This window comes from Electrona antarctica (assembly GCF_951216825.1).
Source record: "Electrona antarctica genome assembly, chromosome: 3".
In the NCBI taxonomy this organism is placed as follows: domain Eukaryota; kingdom Metazoa; phylum Chordata; class Actinopteri; order Myctophiformes; family Myctophidae; genus Electrona; species Electrona antarctica.
In genome coordinates, this window is record NC_136808.1 from 19,243,057 (window position 1) to 19,256,174 (window position 13,118).

The following is a 13,118-nucleotide window of genomic DNA, read 5'->3' on the forward strand; positions in this document are numbered from 1 at the left end:
AAGTTAAAGCAATCTGTGATTTATTCTGAGCTCAGCTCCGGTTGAGTTAAGAAATGTTGTGTTGTTGTGGTTTTAGTGTTCCTCGGCAGAGCAGAAGCTAAAACAAGTCACAGAGGAGATGAGCTGCCAGCGACACAACGCTGAGAGCTGCAAGAGAGTCCTGGAGCAGAAACTGAAAGACCAGGAGAGAAACAGCCAGAAGGTAATGACAGCAGGACACTGTACTCTCTTTTCGTCCATGCTAAACCCCTTATCCCTAAACTACTTTGCCTTTTTTACTTATACTATTTTTTTTTAGTAAAAAAAAAGTAGTTTAGGGATAAGGGGTTTAGCATGGACGGAAATAGAGCCCTCTGTCTCTACCACAAAGCTCAACGACGTCAGCAATGACGCTACACATTTTTAGGTCTGATGCCACTCCTGATTTTTGGAGAACTACTGTATATCAGTGGTTCACAAACTTTGTCAACTACGCCAAAGACCCCCAAATTATGTAGTTTGGCTGCGGACCCCCTCTGAACATGTTTAGTGCCAGGGATCCCCCAGAGTGGGTAAAATTAACTACTTTTGGTGGTGTCCCCCTGGACCCCACTTTGAGAACCACTCCCCTAGATATTACCTGTTTTACACATTTCTGTAAAAAAAAAAATTTTTTATCTGGAAATCAATTAGAAACACTTACATATGATTACAATGTTCAATTTGAGGACATTTAACTAAACTTATAGCAAATAACAAGTATTTATTTTTTCTTCTTGTGTAGGAGCTGGCCCAGCTGCAGAGCAGCCAGCAGGCTCTGGACCAGCAGTTGAACCAGACCAGAAGCAAACTGAGCCAGGAGCTCCAACAGGCCAAGACAGAGTCCAGTCGACTGCAGGCCGATCTGGAGAAGGTAAGCGGCTCTGCACTAGGCCAATAAACTGAGCCAGAAAGGGTTTAATACAGTATTATTTAGTGAGTCGTCATGGCTATAGTTGCTGATGCATGCAGGCGTGTTTGTTTACGATCATACAGCTTTTGATTGTCTATTATTTTCATTAGAGAGCCATCAGAGATCAGTATCTGTTTTTAATAAATCTCAAACTACTTTTTTCTTCCGTGCTCTTTACCTCTCCTCGACTCTCCTCTCCATTTTCTCCTCCTTGTCTTCTTGTTTCCTATCCTCCGCTCTCCGGTTCCTCCTGCCGTCCATGTGTCCTAGATGTCCGTCCAGAAGTCTCAGTTGGATAGGGAGTTGGAGGAGCACAGACAGAAGGTGTTGAGGACTGAGCAGAGTGTTCAGGCGGGCCAGGCCAGGGAACAGGACCTCCGGCACAAGATGGAGGTAGGTTAATCAACAACCAGGAACTGGAGCAGTTCAACAGTCCTTTAACCACTTAATGGTGGTGTGACTGATGTTTCCTATTTGTTAGAAATAAAATAATATGTGTTAAATAGTGTTTAGTAACTGTGGTCTTCCCATCTCTCCTGCTCTTTAGTAAACAATGCATTTTCAGGTCAGGATGCCAATTTCATATCATTTGGAGAAAGAAAGAACAATACAAGTGAAATTGGAAGTGATGAAACAAACAAACATAAAAAAGCAGACAAATGGGAACTGGAACACTGTAAAATTGAAACTGATAGATTGCGTTCTGTCTCCTGATTGGGTGAAATTGGTATGCCGACTTGAAAATGTATTGTTCACTAAAGAGTGTTTTTTTTCTCTCTCTCTCTCTCTCTCTCTCTCTCTCTCTCTCTCTCTCTCTCTCTCTCTCTCTCTCTCTCTCTCTCTCTCTCTCTCTCTCTCTCTCTCTCTCTCTCTCTCTCTCTCTCTCTCTCTCTCTCTCTCTCTCTCTCTCTCTCTCTCTCTCTCTCTCTCTCTCTCTCTCTCTCTCTCTCTCTCTCTCTCTCTTCCCCCCCCCCCCCCCAGGAGCTACAGAATGACAAGAACAGTGTTCTCTCTCTCTCTCTCTCTCTCTCTCTCTTCCCCCCCCCCCCCCCAGGAGCTACAGAATGACAAAAACAGTGTGAGTGTTCAGTTGGACCAGAGTAGCAGACAGCTGTCTCGCCTGGAGGACGAAAAGAAGACCTCCGAGCAGAGCCTCAAACGCACCCAGGCCCTACTAGACGATCTCAGAGGTAAACTAGTGCAATAGAGCAGTGGTTCCCAAACCGGGGCCCCCAAATTATTGTGGGGGGTCCCCAGATTATGAATGTGCAACATTGTTTTCTCACTCAACAGTAAACAAACCAACATACAGCAAAGCCTAAGTGTATACAGGGTTTCTGCACATTTCCAAAGTTACAATTGAAGGTATTTTAAGACCTTTTGATACCAAATTGGCAACTATTATGTAAGAAAGGCAAACATTGTGCAAATATCCGATCTACAAACTCACAACGCAGTGTGAGGCCTCATTTATTTCTATTTTGACCACGCACCTTAACATTTATATTGTTTCTCTCAGGCAGAATCCTCTCCATATTATTTAGTTATTCGTAATGCCATACTCAATCATACTCAAACAAAGTCAGATTACTTGATTGTAATCTGATTTTGTTTCTCTATTCTAAATGGCAAAAAGAAAATCACCTGTAAACTTGTGATGTGACAATAAAGTGGTACTAATAATATCTGCACATTTTCTTCTTAACATCACCTTATGTCTTTTCTAATCTCCAGACCATTTGGTGGTCACATTCAGGCGTTTCAGCTGATTTTTGTGTTCATTTTGTTCTCTAGCTAAATGTGAATCTCAGGCTGAGGAACTGAAGCAGCTTGGTTCTAAACTGGACCAGCAGTCTCGCTCCGCAAACCAGGAGGTGGACAACCTGAAGAAATCACTAAGCTCCTCAAACCAGGAGGTGGACAACATGAAGAAGTCCCTGAGCTCCTCAAACCAGGAGGTGGACAACCTGAAGAAATCACTAGGCTCCTCAAACCAGGAGGTGGACAACATGAAGAAGTCACTGAGCTCTTCAAACCAGGAGGTGGACAACATGAAGAAGTCACTGAGCTCTTCAAACCAGGAGGTGGACAACATGAAGAAATCACTAGGCTCCTCAAACCAGGAGGTGGAACACCTGAAGAAGTCTCTCTGTGATGCAGAGGCCAAAGGCATCAGGTTGGTACAGGAGGAGAAGCACAACATCATCAGTTCTGATGGTCACTTGTTTCGGTCAGATATTAAATTGAAATACTCAATTTTGGTCCTGATTTGAGTTGTCCCGATTGACCCGATACCGATACCAGCATCGTAAAAGCTGCCTAAAATGCTGATATCGGCGAGTATGAGTCTGTGCCATTCTGATACCAGCGCCTTTTTCACAATATATTTCATTTATTAATATTTTGAATGCTTCAGTTGATGTTGCAATGCTGTTTCATACTCTCTGTAGTGGTTCTCAAACCTTTTAATTTCAAGGACCTTCATAACTCTGAGAGTGGGAGTGTACAAATGGAACTTCTGGGTCCCTTTGGTAACCTCTCAGAGTTTTGGAACGGCCTCAGGGAACACCGATAGTCCCTGGACCCCACTTGTGGTCCCTGAACCACTGTCCTAGATCTGTTTAAATTGCACTGGTATGGTATTATCGGATCGGTACTCTGTATTGACCGATGCTAACCCAGTACATCGGAACATCTCTGGTGGTATTGTCTGAATTTATACTCCCCTTGTATAGATGGTAACCTTTCTACTAAGTGTTCCCTGGGGAAAAAAAAAGTTAAATGAAGAAAAAAAAAGAAGCCTTTTCTGCATCCTTTGCATTATTTCTGTTTTTGATTTCCATTTATCTATCTATTCAAGGACTTTGAGTGAACTGCAGGACCAGAAGATCGAATCCCAACAGCTCTCCAACCAGAACCAGGAACTGAAGACCAGTTTGACCTCCAGTCAGAACCATTTGTCCGAAACAGAGAAGAACAACCAGGAACTGAAGACCAGTTTGACCTCCAGTCAGAACCAGTTGTCCGAAACAGAGAAGAACAACCAGGAACTGAAGACCAGTTTGACCTCCAGTCAGAACCAGTTGTCTGAACTGGAGAAGAACAACAAGGAACTGCAGACCAATCTGACCTCCAGTCAGAACCAGTTGTCTGAACTGGAGAAGAACAACAAGGAACTGCAGACCAATCTGACCTCCAGTCAGAACCAGTTGTCTGAACTGGAGAAGAACAACAAGGAACTGCAGACCAATCTGACCTCCAGTCAGAACCAGTTGTCTGAACTGGAGACGAACAACAAGGAACTGCAGACCAATCTGACCTCCAGTCAGAACCAGTTGTCCGAGATGGAGAAGAACAACCAGGAACTGCAGACCAATCTGGCCTCCAGTCAGAACCAGTTGTCCGAGATGGAGAAGAACAACCAGGAACTGCAGACCAATCTGACCTCCAGTCAGAACCAGTTGTCCGAGATGGACAAGGCCCACCAGGCCCTGCTGGAGTGGAGAACCCAAAAGGAGGGTGTGATTAACAACACAGAGGCTGTGCAGAAAGACCTGAATGACAAGATCAGTGAGTTGGAGAAGAGCCTCGAGCTGCAGGACCAGACCAGCGTTCAACTAAAGGTAATTGTTTTGTGGCACCTTTTTAAAAATGTTTGCGTCAGTTCCCAATATATAATTGACCAAAATAGCCGATCATCTCCAAGTTAACAACGTGCCCTAGATCGGCTATTTTCCGGTGCGTGTGTAAGTATAAATGAGGCATAATAACTACTGGATATAGTAGATATTTAGGTTAATTTTAGATTTGGAGAGTAATTGAACTACTTGTTCCGAAGCATTTCCCATAAATCTGTTATTTCTTCAACTGTTTGGCTGTATGCAGAACAGCAGCAGAATAGGTTTAGAGCCATTATACCAAAATATCATGATTTTACATATCGTCTCTGAAACCTCATGTCCAAAACGCTTACTTTTAAGGATTCTAATTCAAAAATGGCACCATGTTTAGAGTGTGCAGATCTGCTGCTTTTGTGTGACACTGTAGTATGATCAAGTAGGGAATTAATTAATGGGGGAGAAAAAAAACGTTAAAGTTAAAATATGGAGAATACTGTAGATAAGATCTTTCGGCCCGATATTGACAATTAGTATTTCATGCTTTAATCCCTGATGTGTGCTGCTGTGTTCCCTGGGGGTGCAGGAGCATGTGTCAAGCCTGGAGGGGGAGAAGGCCGGTCTGCTGAGCACTGTGGACTCCCTGAAGGGAGAGCTCCTCATCAAGAGCACCGACCTGGAGGAGAAGAGCCACCAGTATGAACAGCTGCAGTCTGAGCTGTCTGAGGCCCGACACAAACACTCCAAAGACCTGGACAACGTCCTCTTGCAAGTCACACAGCTTGAGGCACAGGTAGGGCTGTCACCAGTAGGACATTTTACTCGAAGATGAATTGTCGCTCAAATAATTGCGATTAATTATTCAATTGTTTCGGTGAAAATTATTGGAACATTGTGAATACAATATAATAGATGACTGATGCCCCAGGCTGGCGTCCTAAAGTCCGATGTTGATCCCGAGATTACACGTTATTCCACATATCTTTTTCTTCCCATGTGAACAGGTGAGAGATGTGGAGGTCCGTCTGGCCCAGGAGGTGGTCCGGGCGGAGCAGGCAGAGAGGTCCACCTCGCAGCTCCAGGAGCAGCACCAGGTGGTGTGTGAGCTGGTCTGCTCCAAAGACCAGCTGATAGACATGAGCCAGTCGGAGATCACACAGCTCCGAGACAGACTCGCCCAACTCACTGCGCAACAAGAGGAACAATACAGCAGGTTATTATTACACGCTCGACTTCATATGAACTTGACCACAGTACTTGGTCTGCTCTTTTTTCCATCTACAATTTACAATTCAGTCTAATCAGTCACATCTGTCTAACAACAGTAGAATATCTGTACAGTGAACAGAGTGAAGCTTCAAGCTATGAGTATACACTATAGTAGAGTGCTATGACTATATAAAATGCAATCTAAATTACATACGTTTAGCCTTTACATATGCCTGTAAGGTCGTCAAGGGTAGTGCAAGTGCTACGAGCTAAAATGGAGTCTGAAGAGGTGAGTTTTCAGACTACGGTGGAAGAATAAATATCTATACTAGTCTCGCAAACCAGACTGTCTTTCTGTTTTTATTGGTAATCAACGTAGAACTGTACAAGAAACAGGCATAAAATGTATCATAAATCAGACAATAATCAATAGACAACATATCAAAAATCTTAATATCAGCAACAAACATTCCCATAAACCATAATTACATAACCAACTAGAAAAAGTGCCCTTCTGGGCACAGGTCTCCACCAGGAGGATAGGACTGTGTGTGATGTTTGGCAAAATGTTTAGGATTAATATAAACATGTTTTTGAGGCATTTTGTTCCAAAAATGTGTTTTGCAAAAATCAACCTGTTGGTGGCGCTATAACAGGCCAATGTGAAAAGGGTGGGATATATTCCTCAGCCTAGTAAGAAAATGTGTGAAAGATTTCACGTAAATTGCGTTCATGATTTGAGGCTTTTGTTCAAAACGGGGCAATCGTGCAAACTGTGAAAGCCAATTATAGCCAATTAGGATGGAATATGAAGTATCGGACAGATCCGACTTGAGCACATGACCATAGAGATACTGTGTAACGATTTGTGAGATTTTTGGACAGAATCTGGAGGAGTAATATCCAAAAATGTGTTTTACAAAAGTCGGCCTCCTGGTGGCGCTATAAAAGGCAGATGCGGAAAATGCAGGTCAAAGGTTTGTCCTTGGCCTCTAGGGAGTGTGCATGCAACGTATCACGCAGATCGGTGCAGTTTTAGGTAAACAATGTGAAAAGCTGCCTCATGCTCATGGTGGCGCTATAACAGGCCGTTCTGGAAAATGTGGGGCAGAGGTTCATCGTTGGCATCCAGGGAGTGTGTGTGCAAAGTTTGGCATTGATCGGGCCAACGGTGCCGGAGATTAGCTGATAACGGACGGACGGACGGACGGAAGGACGGACGGACGGACGGAGTGCAAAACATACTCTCTCCCCATGCCTTCGGCCTGGTGGAGACAATAAAAGCCATACAGTGCATAGCTTAAAACTACCATATCAAAATGCAATATGAAAACCACAACAATAAACCTCAGACAATAAACCACAAGAATAAGACCCAGTCAGACCAAATAACCATTAAAGAAATTCACCTTGTCCCCTTTCCAGCTGGGTGCTAAAGTGGCGTGTGCTTCATTGCATGGCGTCCATTTGTTTCATAAAGTTTGGCCGCGAGTCCTTTCCTTGCCTTTCCATCCGGTGACGGTCCATGGTCCACAAACCATTTGAACACTTCTGTTCTGTTACTCTGCTGCCATATCTGTTGCCATAGTGTCCCTTCCTCAACCTGAGGCAGCATTTAAACCCCAGCACCACAGCTGAGCCTAATTCCCCATCACCAGATTCTCTGCAGCTGGCCCAATCATGACAAGATTGGGCCAGTTTGGGCTCCATGTTTTTGCATATATGACACCACCAAGAAAAGCACCTTCACATTAAAAGTCTCGACTGCGGGTCCGTTACACTGTCCACAATTTCAGCAACTGCAGCTCCGAAAATGCACATGTTCTGTTCTTGTCTCCCAGGCTGAGTGAGGAGAAGGCCGCGGCGCTCAGACACTGTGAGGAGACTGTAACAGCAAAGAACCTGGAGGTGGAGCAAGTCAAACTCGGTGTGGAGAAAGTTCATCAGGAGTTCCTGTTTGCTAAAGATCAGGTTAGAACAACAAGATCATGCCTCGTTTCCATATAACTGAACGTCATATAATTCGACCCCATGTCCATTCAATCCAGGGGAACCTCTGTGGTCTCCCATGTGTTTGTAAAACTCCTTCTGTTGTTTGTTTCCCGTACGGAATAGAATAAAGTGCACCCAAAAGTACAAGTAGTAGGACTGTGTTGATTACAAATTTAAGCTGATGAATAATAGAGCACCGAAGTCTGACGTCACTTTCAGTAGAGGGCACCAACACACAGGTTCATGTATTGTTTTATTTGCATTGAAATCTCCATGGACTAGACAGATGAGACCGTGTCTCCTCCTGAGGCACCCGGGCCCGGAGTGAGGCCTGAGGAAACCGTCATGCCGGCATGTGACCCGGCTACAGGGCCTCGCCGATCGGGGCGTGAGCGCCGGGCACCAGAGAGGCTACAGATGTTTTTTTAATGTGAAATGTGATGGTCAGTAGTTTTTGGGGTGTATAGGCACAGTGTGTGGGATGTGTAGGGGTGTGCATTAAAAGAAAAAAAAGGGAAAAGGGTGGCGCCAGGATTGGGTATTGTATTGTGTGACAGTGTGACCCCACCCTGTCACTGTCTGTTTGCTTTTACATGCCTTTCAGTAGCGCGCACTGTTTAGGTAGGGTATGGACAAACAAAACTACAAGCAAACAGATCACAAACAGCTCTCACCACAGTTTCACCACAATTTCTCAAACAGTTACTAAGGGGTCCTGTCACTTTAAATAGGGGACAGCACAGCACTAATGGGCCAAGTTGGGCCAAACCGACTCCTGTCTAGAGGTAGGGAGGATTGCTTGTCGCCGAGGGACATTAGCGTCTAAAATGACGTTGAAAGAGGACTTGGGAGAACTAAGGACTTTAAGAAATAGAAGAGCCACAAGCTCATTGAAATGAATGTATATAACTGCCTTTTGACCTATACTGTAACATGTTGTGGAGCATGTTAACCCCTTTTAATTTGGTCCTGTGTTGTGGGAGGAGCCAGGGGGGTATATAGCTCTGGGAGATGGCACTGTCAGTCAGTCTGGCCTGCTGTCTGATGCTGCCTGGAGCTGAGGAGAACTGTCTCTCTGAGGAGGTGATGTTTTGTTTATTATTTGTTACCATGGTTGAAAGGATCTACCTAAATCTGTTGATTTATTATGATGTCTATATATATATTATAATATATTATGTAGTATGTTATATATATATATATATATATATTATGTTTTGTTTTACATTAGAAAGGCCTGATTTATAAATACTTATATTATATAATAATGGTTTATTTAAGCTCAGCTGGTGGTGACTCGACTCGTACTAACCACGAAACATTAAATATCAATAAAATAAAAATCACACCCGTGTGAACTGAGTGGTGTAAGGTATTATATAGCCTGATCAGCTGTGGTCTGACGTAATGTCTGACGTAATGAAATCAGCATCAACCAATCAGCATCAACCATGCTCATTTTTTTAGCACAGACAGACAGACTAACAAAGCCAGTTGTAGGAGTGGTTTACACCACTCAAAAATAAACGTAATTGACATTCAGTTTCTGTTGTGCGACGGGCAGATGCAGCCACCCGCCTACCCGGAAATGTAGTCTCTGGGTTGTTTGACTCGTTTCTAACGCTTATTTTGTTACTCTTTGGGTATATTTGTACATTTCCACCTTCAGTCGATGCTTCATATCCATACGAGTGAAAAGGCCGGGGTGATCGGTTTATTTTTCAAACACAGTTCTTATATGAGGCGATCTAAAATCCCCCAAAGGAGATTACAATGCAAATAAAAAAGTACATGAACCTGTGGACTGACGCCCTCTACTGACAGTGACGTCAGGACTTCGGTGCTCTATTGTCACACACATAATTGCAATTAACAATTGAATTGTGTTTTTGGCATTGAACGTTGGAAGATGTGAATAAAACTTAATTTCTGTTTGCCTTTTAGGTTTCGTAAGGAAGAAGTTTCCAAAGAAATTACTGACATGTTTAATCATTTTATACTTTCAGGGGGGAAAAAAGTGCTGCTATTTTTGGAAAATGTTTGAACGTGCATTTATTTTTTTTATATTTGAAAATGTATGAACATTTTTCTTCATGTAAGTGATTATGAGGAAATTAGGTGATAATTGTGACAGGCCTAATGAGTAAATGAGTAGATTAAAATAAATAATAAAGGCGAAATACCCAAATCTAATCTAATCAATCAAATCTAAATATCTGTGATGAACGAGAGGTTAACATAATTTCATTCATTCAGGTGACCTCGTTGGAATCCCTCCTGAAGGCGCAGAGGGGTTTGACAGAAGAGCTGCACGGGCAGGTTCAGACCCTGACCTCCACCAAGGAGGAGCAGAGGAGAGCCCTGGAGGCCTCCTCAGAAAGCCTCAGACACCTGGAGGAGGAGCTCGGAGTGCTGCAGGAGCAAGCCCAGGAGAAGACCAGGGAGGCTGAGGTATACACAGGAGTATGATTCGATTTTGGCCAAAGAAATGCAAGTAAACCCAATATAACTTGTAACGAAGCGTAATAAAACACGCTGTTTCCAATGTGGTCCTGTACACATTGGAAACTGCCTAAAAATATAGTTAAAGTGCCAACGTTCTTTTTTTAAATATATATTTTTTAAGTATCTGATCTACTAGCTCACAACATGTCTAATCACGGCACGTTGTGGGCTCATAGGTCGGCTATTTCCAAATGGCCAAAGAACTTGATTGGTTCTTGTACCCTATGTATTTCAAATAACTAATGTAGTAAAAAGTACATTTTGCCTCCAATATGTAGTGGAGTAGAAGTATAAAATATTGAAAATAGACATACTCAAGTAAAGTAAAGGTACCTCAATTGTACTTCAGTATAGTAATTGAACTTAAGGTTAAATTACTATACTGAATACTGCATTCCATTAATGCAGGCCTCCTCAGAAAGCCTCAGACAGATGGAAGTGGAGCTCAGAGCACTGCAGGAGCGAGCTGAGGAGAAGGAGAAGAAGAACAGGGAGGCGGAGGAGAACATCTCTGCTTTAGAGAAACTCCAAGCCCAGCTGGAGCTCAAGGTTCAGCAGATGAAGGAAGAGACGGAGGTAAAGTTACCACTACTTTCTTGTGGCATTTATACATGGTTACTTAATTGTTCATTCATATTTAGAGCTGCAACGGTCAATTATCTTCTTGGCAATTATTCTGTTGATACATTCTTATGATTAATCGAATAACCAAGAACTAGAAGCAAGGTTCTTTTGTTATTAAAACGGAATTGATTAATCAGATTTTATGCGTATTTTATGTTTTTGTAAATAATATCTATCTATAAATGCACCACGTCTGTCTGTAGGTCTGTGTGTACGGCTCTAATGCATGTAACTCGAAGTCGCCCCACCGACTTCAAATTTGACACACGAGTTCCACACCCCCAGGGAGTGCAGTGCCCGGTGTCGAGTCGGTGGGCCATGGCTGTCCAGAGCCGCCACAAAAGGCCTCAGCCCGGACCCTGGATAGGGCCCCTGCCCAGGGTCCATATATGGATCTGGCCTGTTGTGACTGTCACAACACTCCATATTTGGGCATGCCTGACACAGAACTCCATATATAGGAATAAAGGGACACAGAGAGACAGATACAGAAATCTCCATATATGGGCATAAAAGGGACACAGACAGATGGTTAGAACGGGTACTCTGACACGGGTACAACGGGTATTGCATAGCCGGGTGGGGCATGGATCTCCAACTTCCATCGTTACTGTCTCGGTGCTCTACAGCCACGCACCAGTCTAGTTTTAAATTTTACATTTAAATCAATTTGTTTAACTGTATTCCTATTTATGTTCTAGTTTCTAAACATTACATGTATTGCAATACTTCAAGTGTATCTACGTACCTGAACTTGACTAACGACTAAATCAACTGATTCAGAGCCTCCAGCGTTCCCATGCAGAGGAGAAAGACAACCTTCTGGATCAGATCTCTTCGCTGCGAGAGGAACTCATCACCAGTAACGCTGCAGCAGAGACACTTCCTGCCCTGAGGAGTGAGCTGGACACGGTCAACCAGGCCTTCACTGACCTCCAGAAGTCTAAAGACACTCTGGAGACAACCCTGATGGAGAAACGTAGCCTGATGTCTGCTCTGGAGAGAGACGTCCAAGAGATCACCGACAGGTAGCCCTGTCGTAATATTATATAATAGCCTGACCGCAGTTATTTTGCAGTATTGTCATAATCTCTCCCATTCATGTATAAATTAATCCTTTGAAATTATGCAGAAATACTGTGTAGGTGAGATTGTAGATCAGCAATTTCTGCTGTTTTTGCAAATATATGAAAGTATAAAATTATGAAATATGTGGCTTGTTTAGAACTTCAGATCATACATTATTTATTTTGATTATTTATTTTGATTATTTGTACCAGTCATTTTGGTGTTTATTTGTTATATCTACCAGTAATTTAGATTTGTATGTATAATTCTATATATTTCTATGCCAAAAACACAATTAAATCGATTAATCGTCAACTAAAATGTCATGACTGTGACTTTATTCCTATCAATAGATTGAACAGAGAGTCCGAGAACCACTTGTTGGAGCTGAAAAACTCCCTCAACCAACAGAAGAACCTTAAGGAGGCAGAAAGTGCTGCCAAACGAGAGCTGTCCTCTCGTCAGACAGAGATCAAGACGCTGAAGACCACGCTGTCTGCTGCCTCCAGCGGTCTGCAGGACAGAGACTCCAAGATAAAGAGTCTGAAGGACAAGATGAACGCAGCAGAGGCAGAGCAGAACAAAGCATCAGACTCCCTCAAAGAGAAGAGCGTCTCCATGCACAAGATCAAGGTGTGCTTCATGGTTTTGTAAAGCAGTGGTCCTTGAAGTGGTTCCCTGCAAAATGTTTTACTAATATCCTATTTTATACTTTATTCAAAAATGTCTATTCAAAAATGCTCCTAGATATGTTATTTTTGAAAATGTTTAACAACACAAATCTTCTCTTATCAAGATCCTTAGCACAAAATGTGGGTCCACAGCCAAATCATTATTTCGGGGTCCTTCACATGAACATTTTTGAGAACCAGTGATGCACACATATGGATATTTTTCCTAGATAGACTTATCAGCCTGTTTTTTTTGGCCACTTGACTTTAGAATATGTTCAAATTAAGTGTTTCTATATACTGTACATCTTCCTATGCAGGTCCAGATGGAGATGTTACAGATGGATCTAGAGGACAATGAGACGGCCATGAATGCCTTTGAGAGTCAGGTGGAGGAGCTGAATGGAGCCGTATCTTCTCTGGGGGCTCAGTTAGCAGAAAGCCAGACCCAGAGGTCTGCCATGGAGGCCCAGGTGGAGGACAGTCAGGCCCAGGTACAAA

At 43.0% G+C, this 13,118-nt stretch overlaps 1 protein-coding gene across 1 annotated transcript in view; it reads left to right on the plus strand.

Moving 5' to 3' along the window:
• LOC306919676 (uncharacterized protein) overlaps positions 1–13,118 on the plus strand; it is a 36,748-nt gene that overhangs the window by 5,440 nt on the left and 18,190 nt on the right. The window contains exons 9-22 of the mRNA XM_079496231.1: positions 77–202; positions 764–892; positions 1,202–1,324; positions 1,986–2,121; positions 2,726–3,107; positions 3,792–4,554; positions 5,135–5,341; positions 5,553–5,761; positions 7,599–7,728; positions 10,006–10,200; positions 10,663–10,830; positions 11,662–11,906; positions 12,300–12,579; positions 12,938–13,111. Coding sequence (XP_079352357.1) covers positions 77–202; positions 764–892; positions 1,202–1,324; positions 1,986–2,121; positions 2,726–3,107; positions 3,792–4,554; positions 5,135–5,341; positions 5,553–5,761; positions 7,599–7,728; positions 10,006–10,200; positions 10,663–10,830; positions 11,662–11,906; positions 12,300–12,579; positions 12,938–13,111 — 3,267 coding nt within the window. The remainder of the gene's footprint in view (positions 1–76; positions 203–763; positions 893–1,201; positions 1,325–1,985; positions 2,122–2,725; positions 3,108–3,791; positions 4,555–5,134; positions 5,342–5,552; positions 5,762–7,598; positions 7,729–10,005; positions 10,201–10,662; positions 10,831–11,661; positions 11,907–12,299; positions 12,580–12,937; positions 13,112–13,118) is intronic.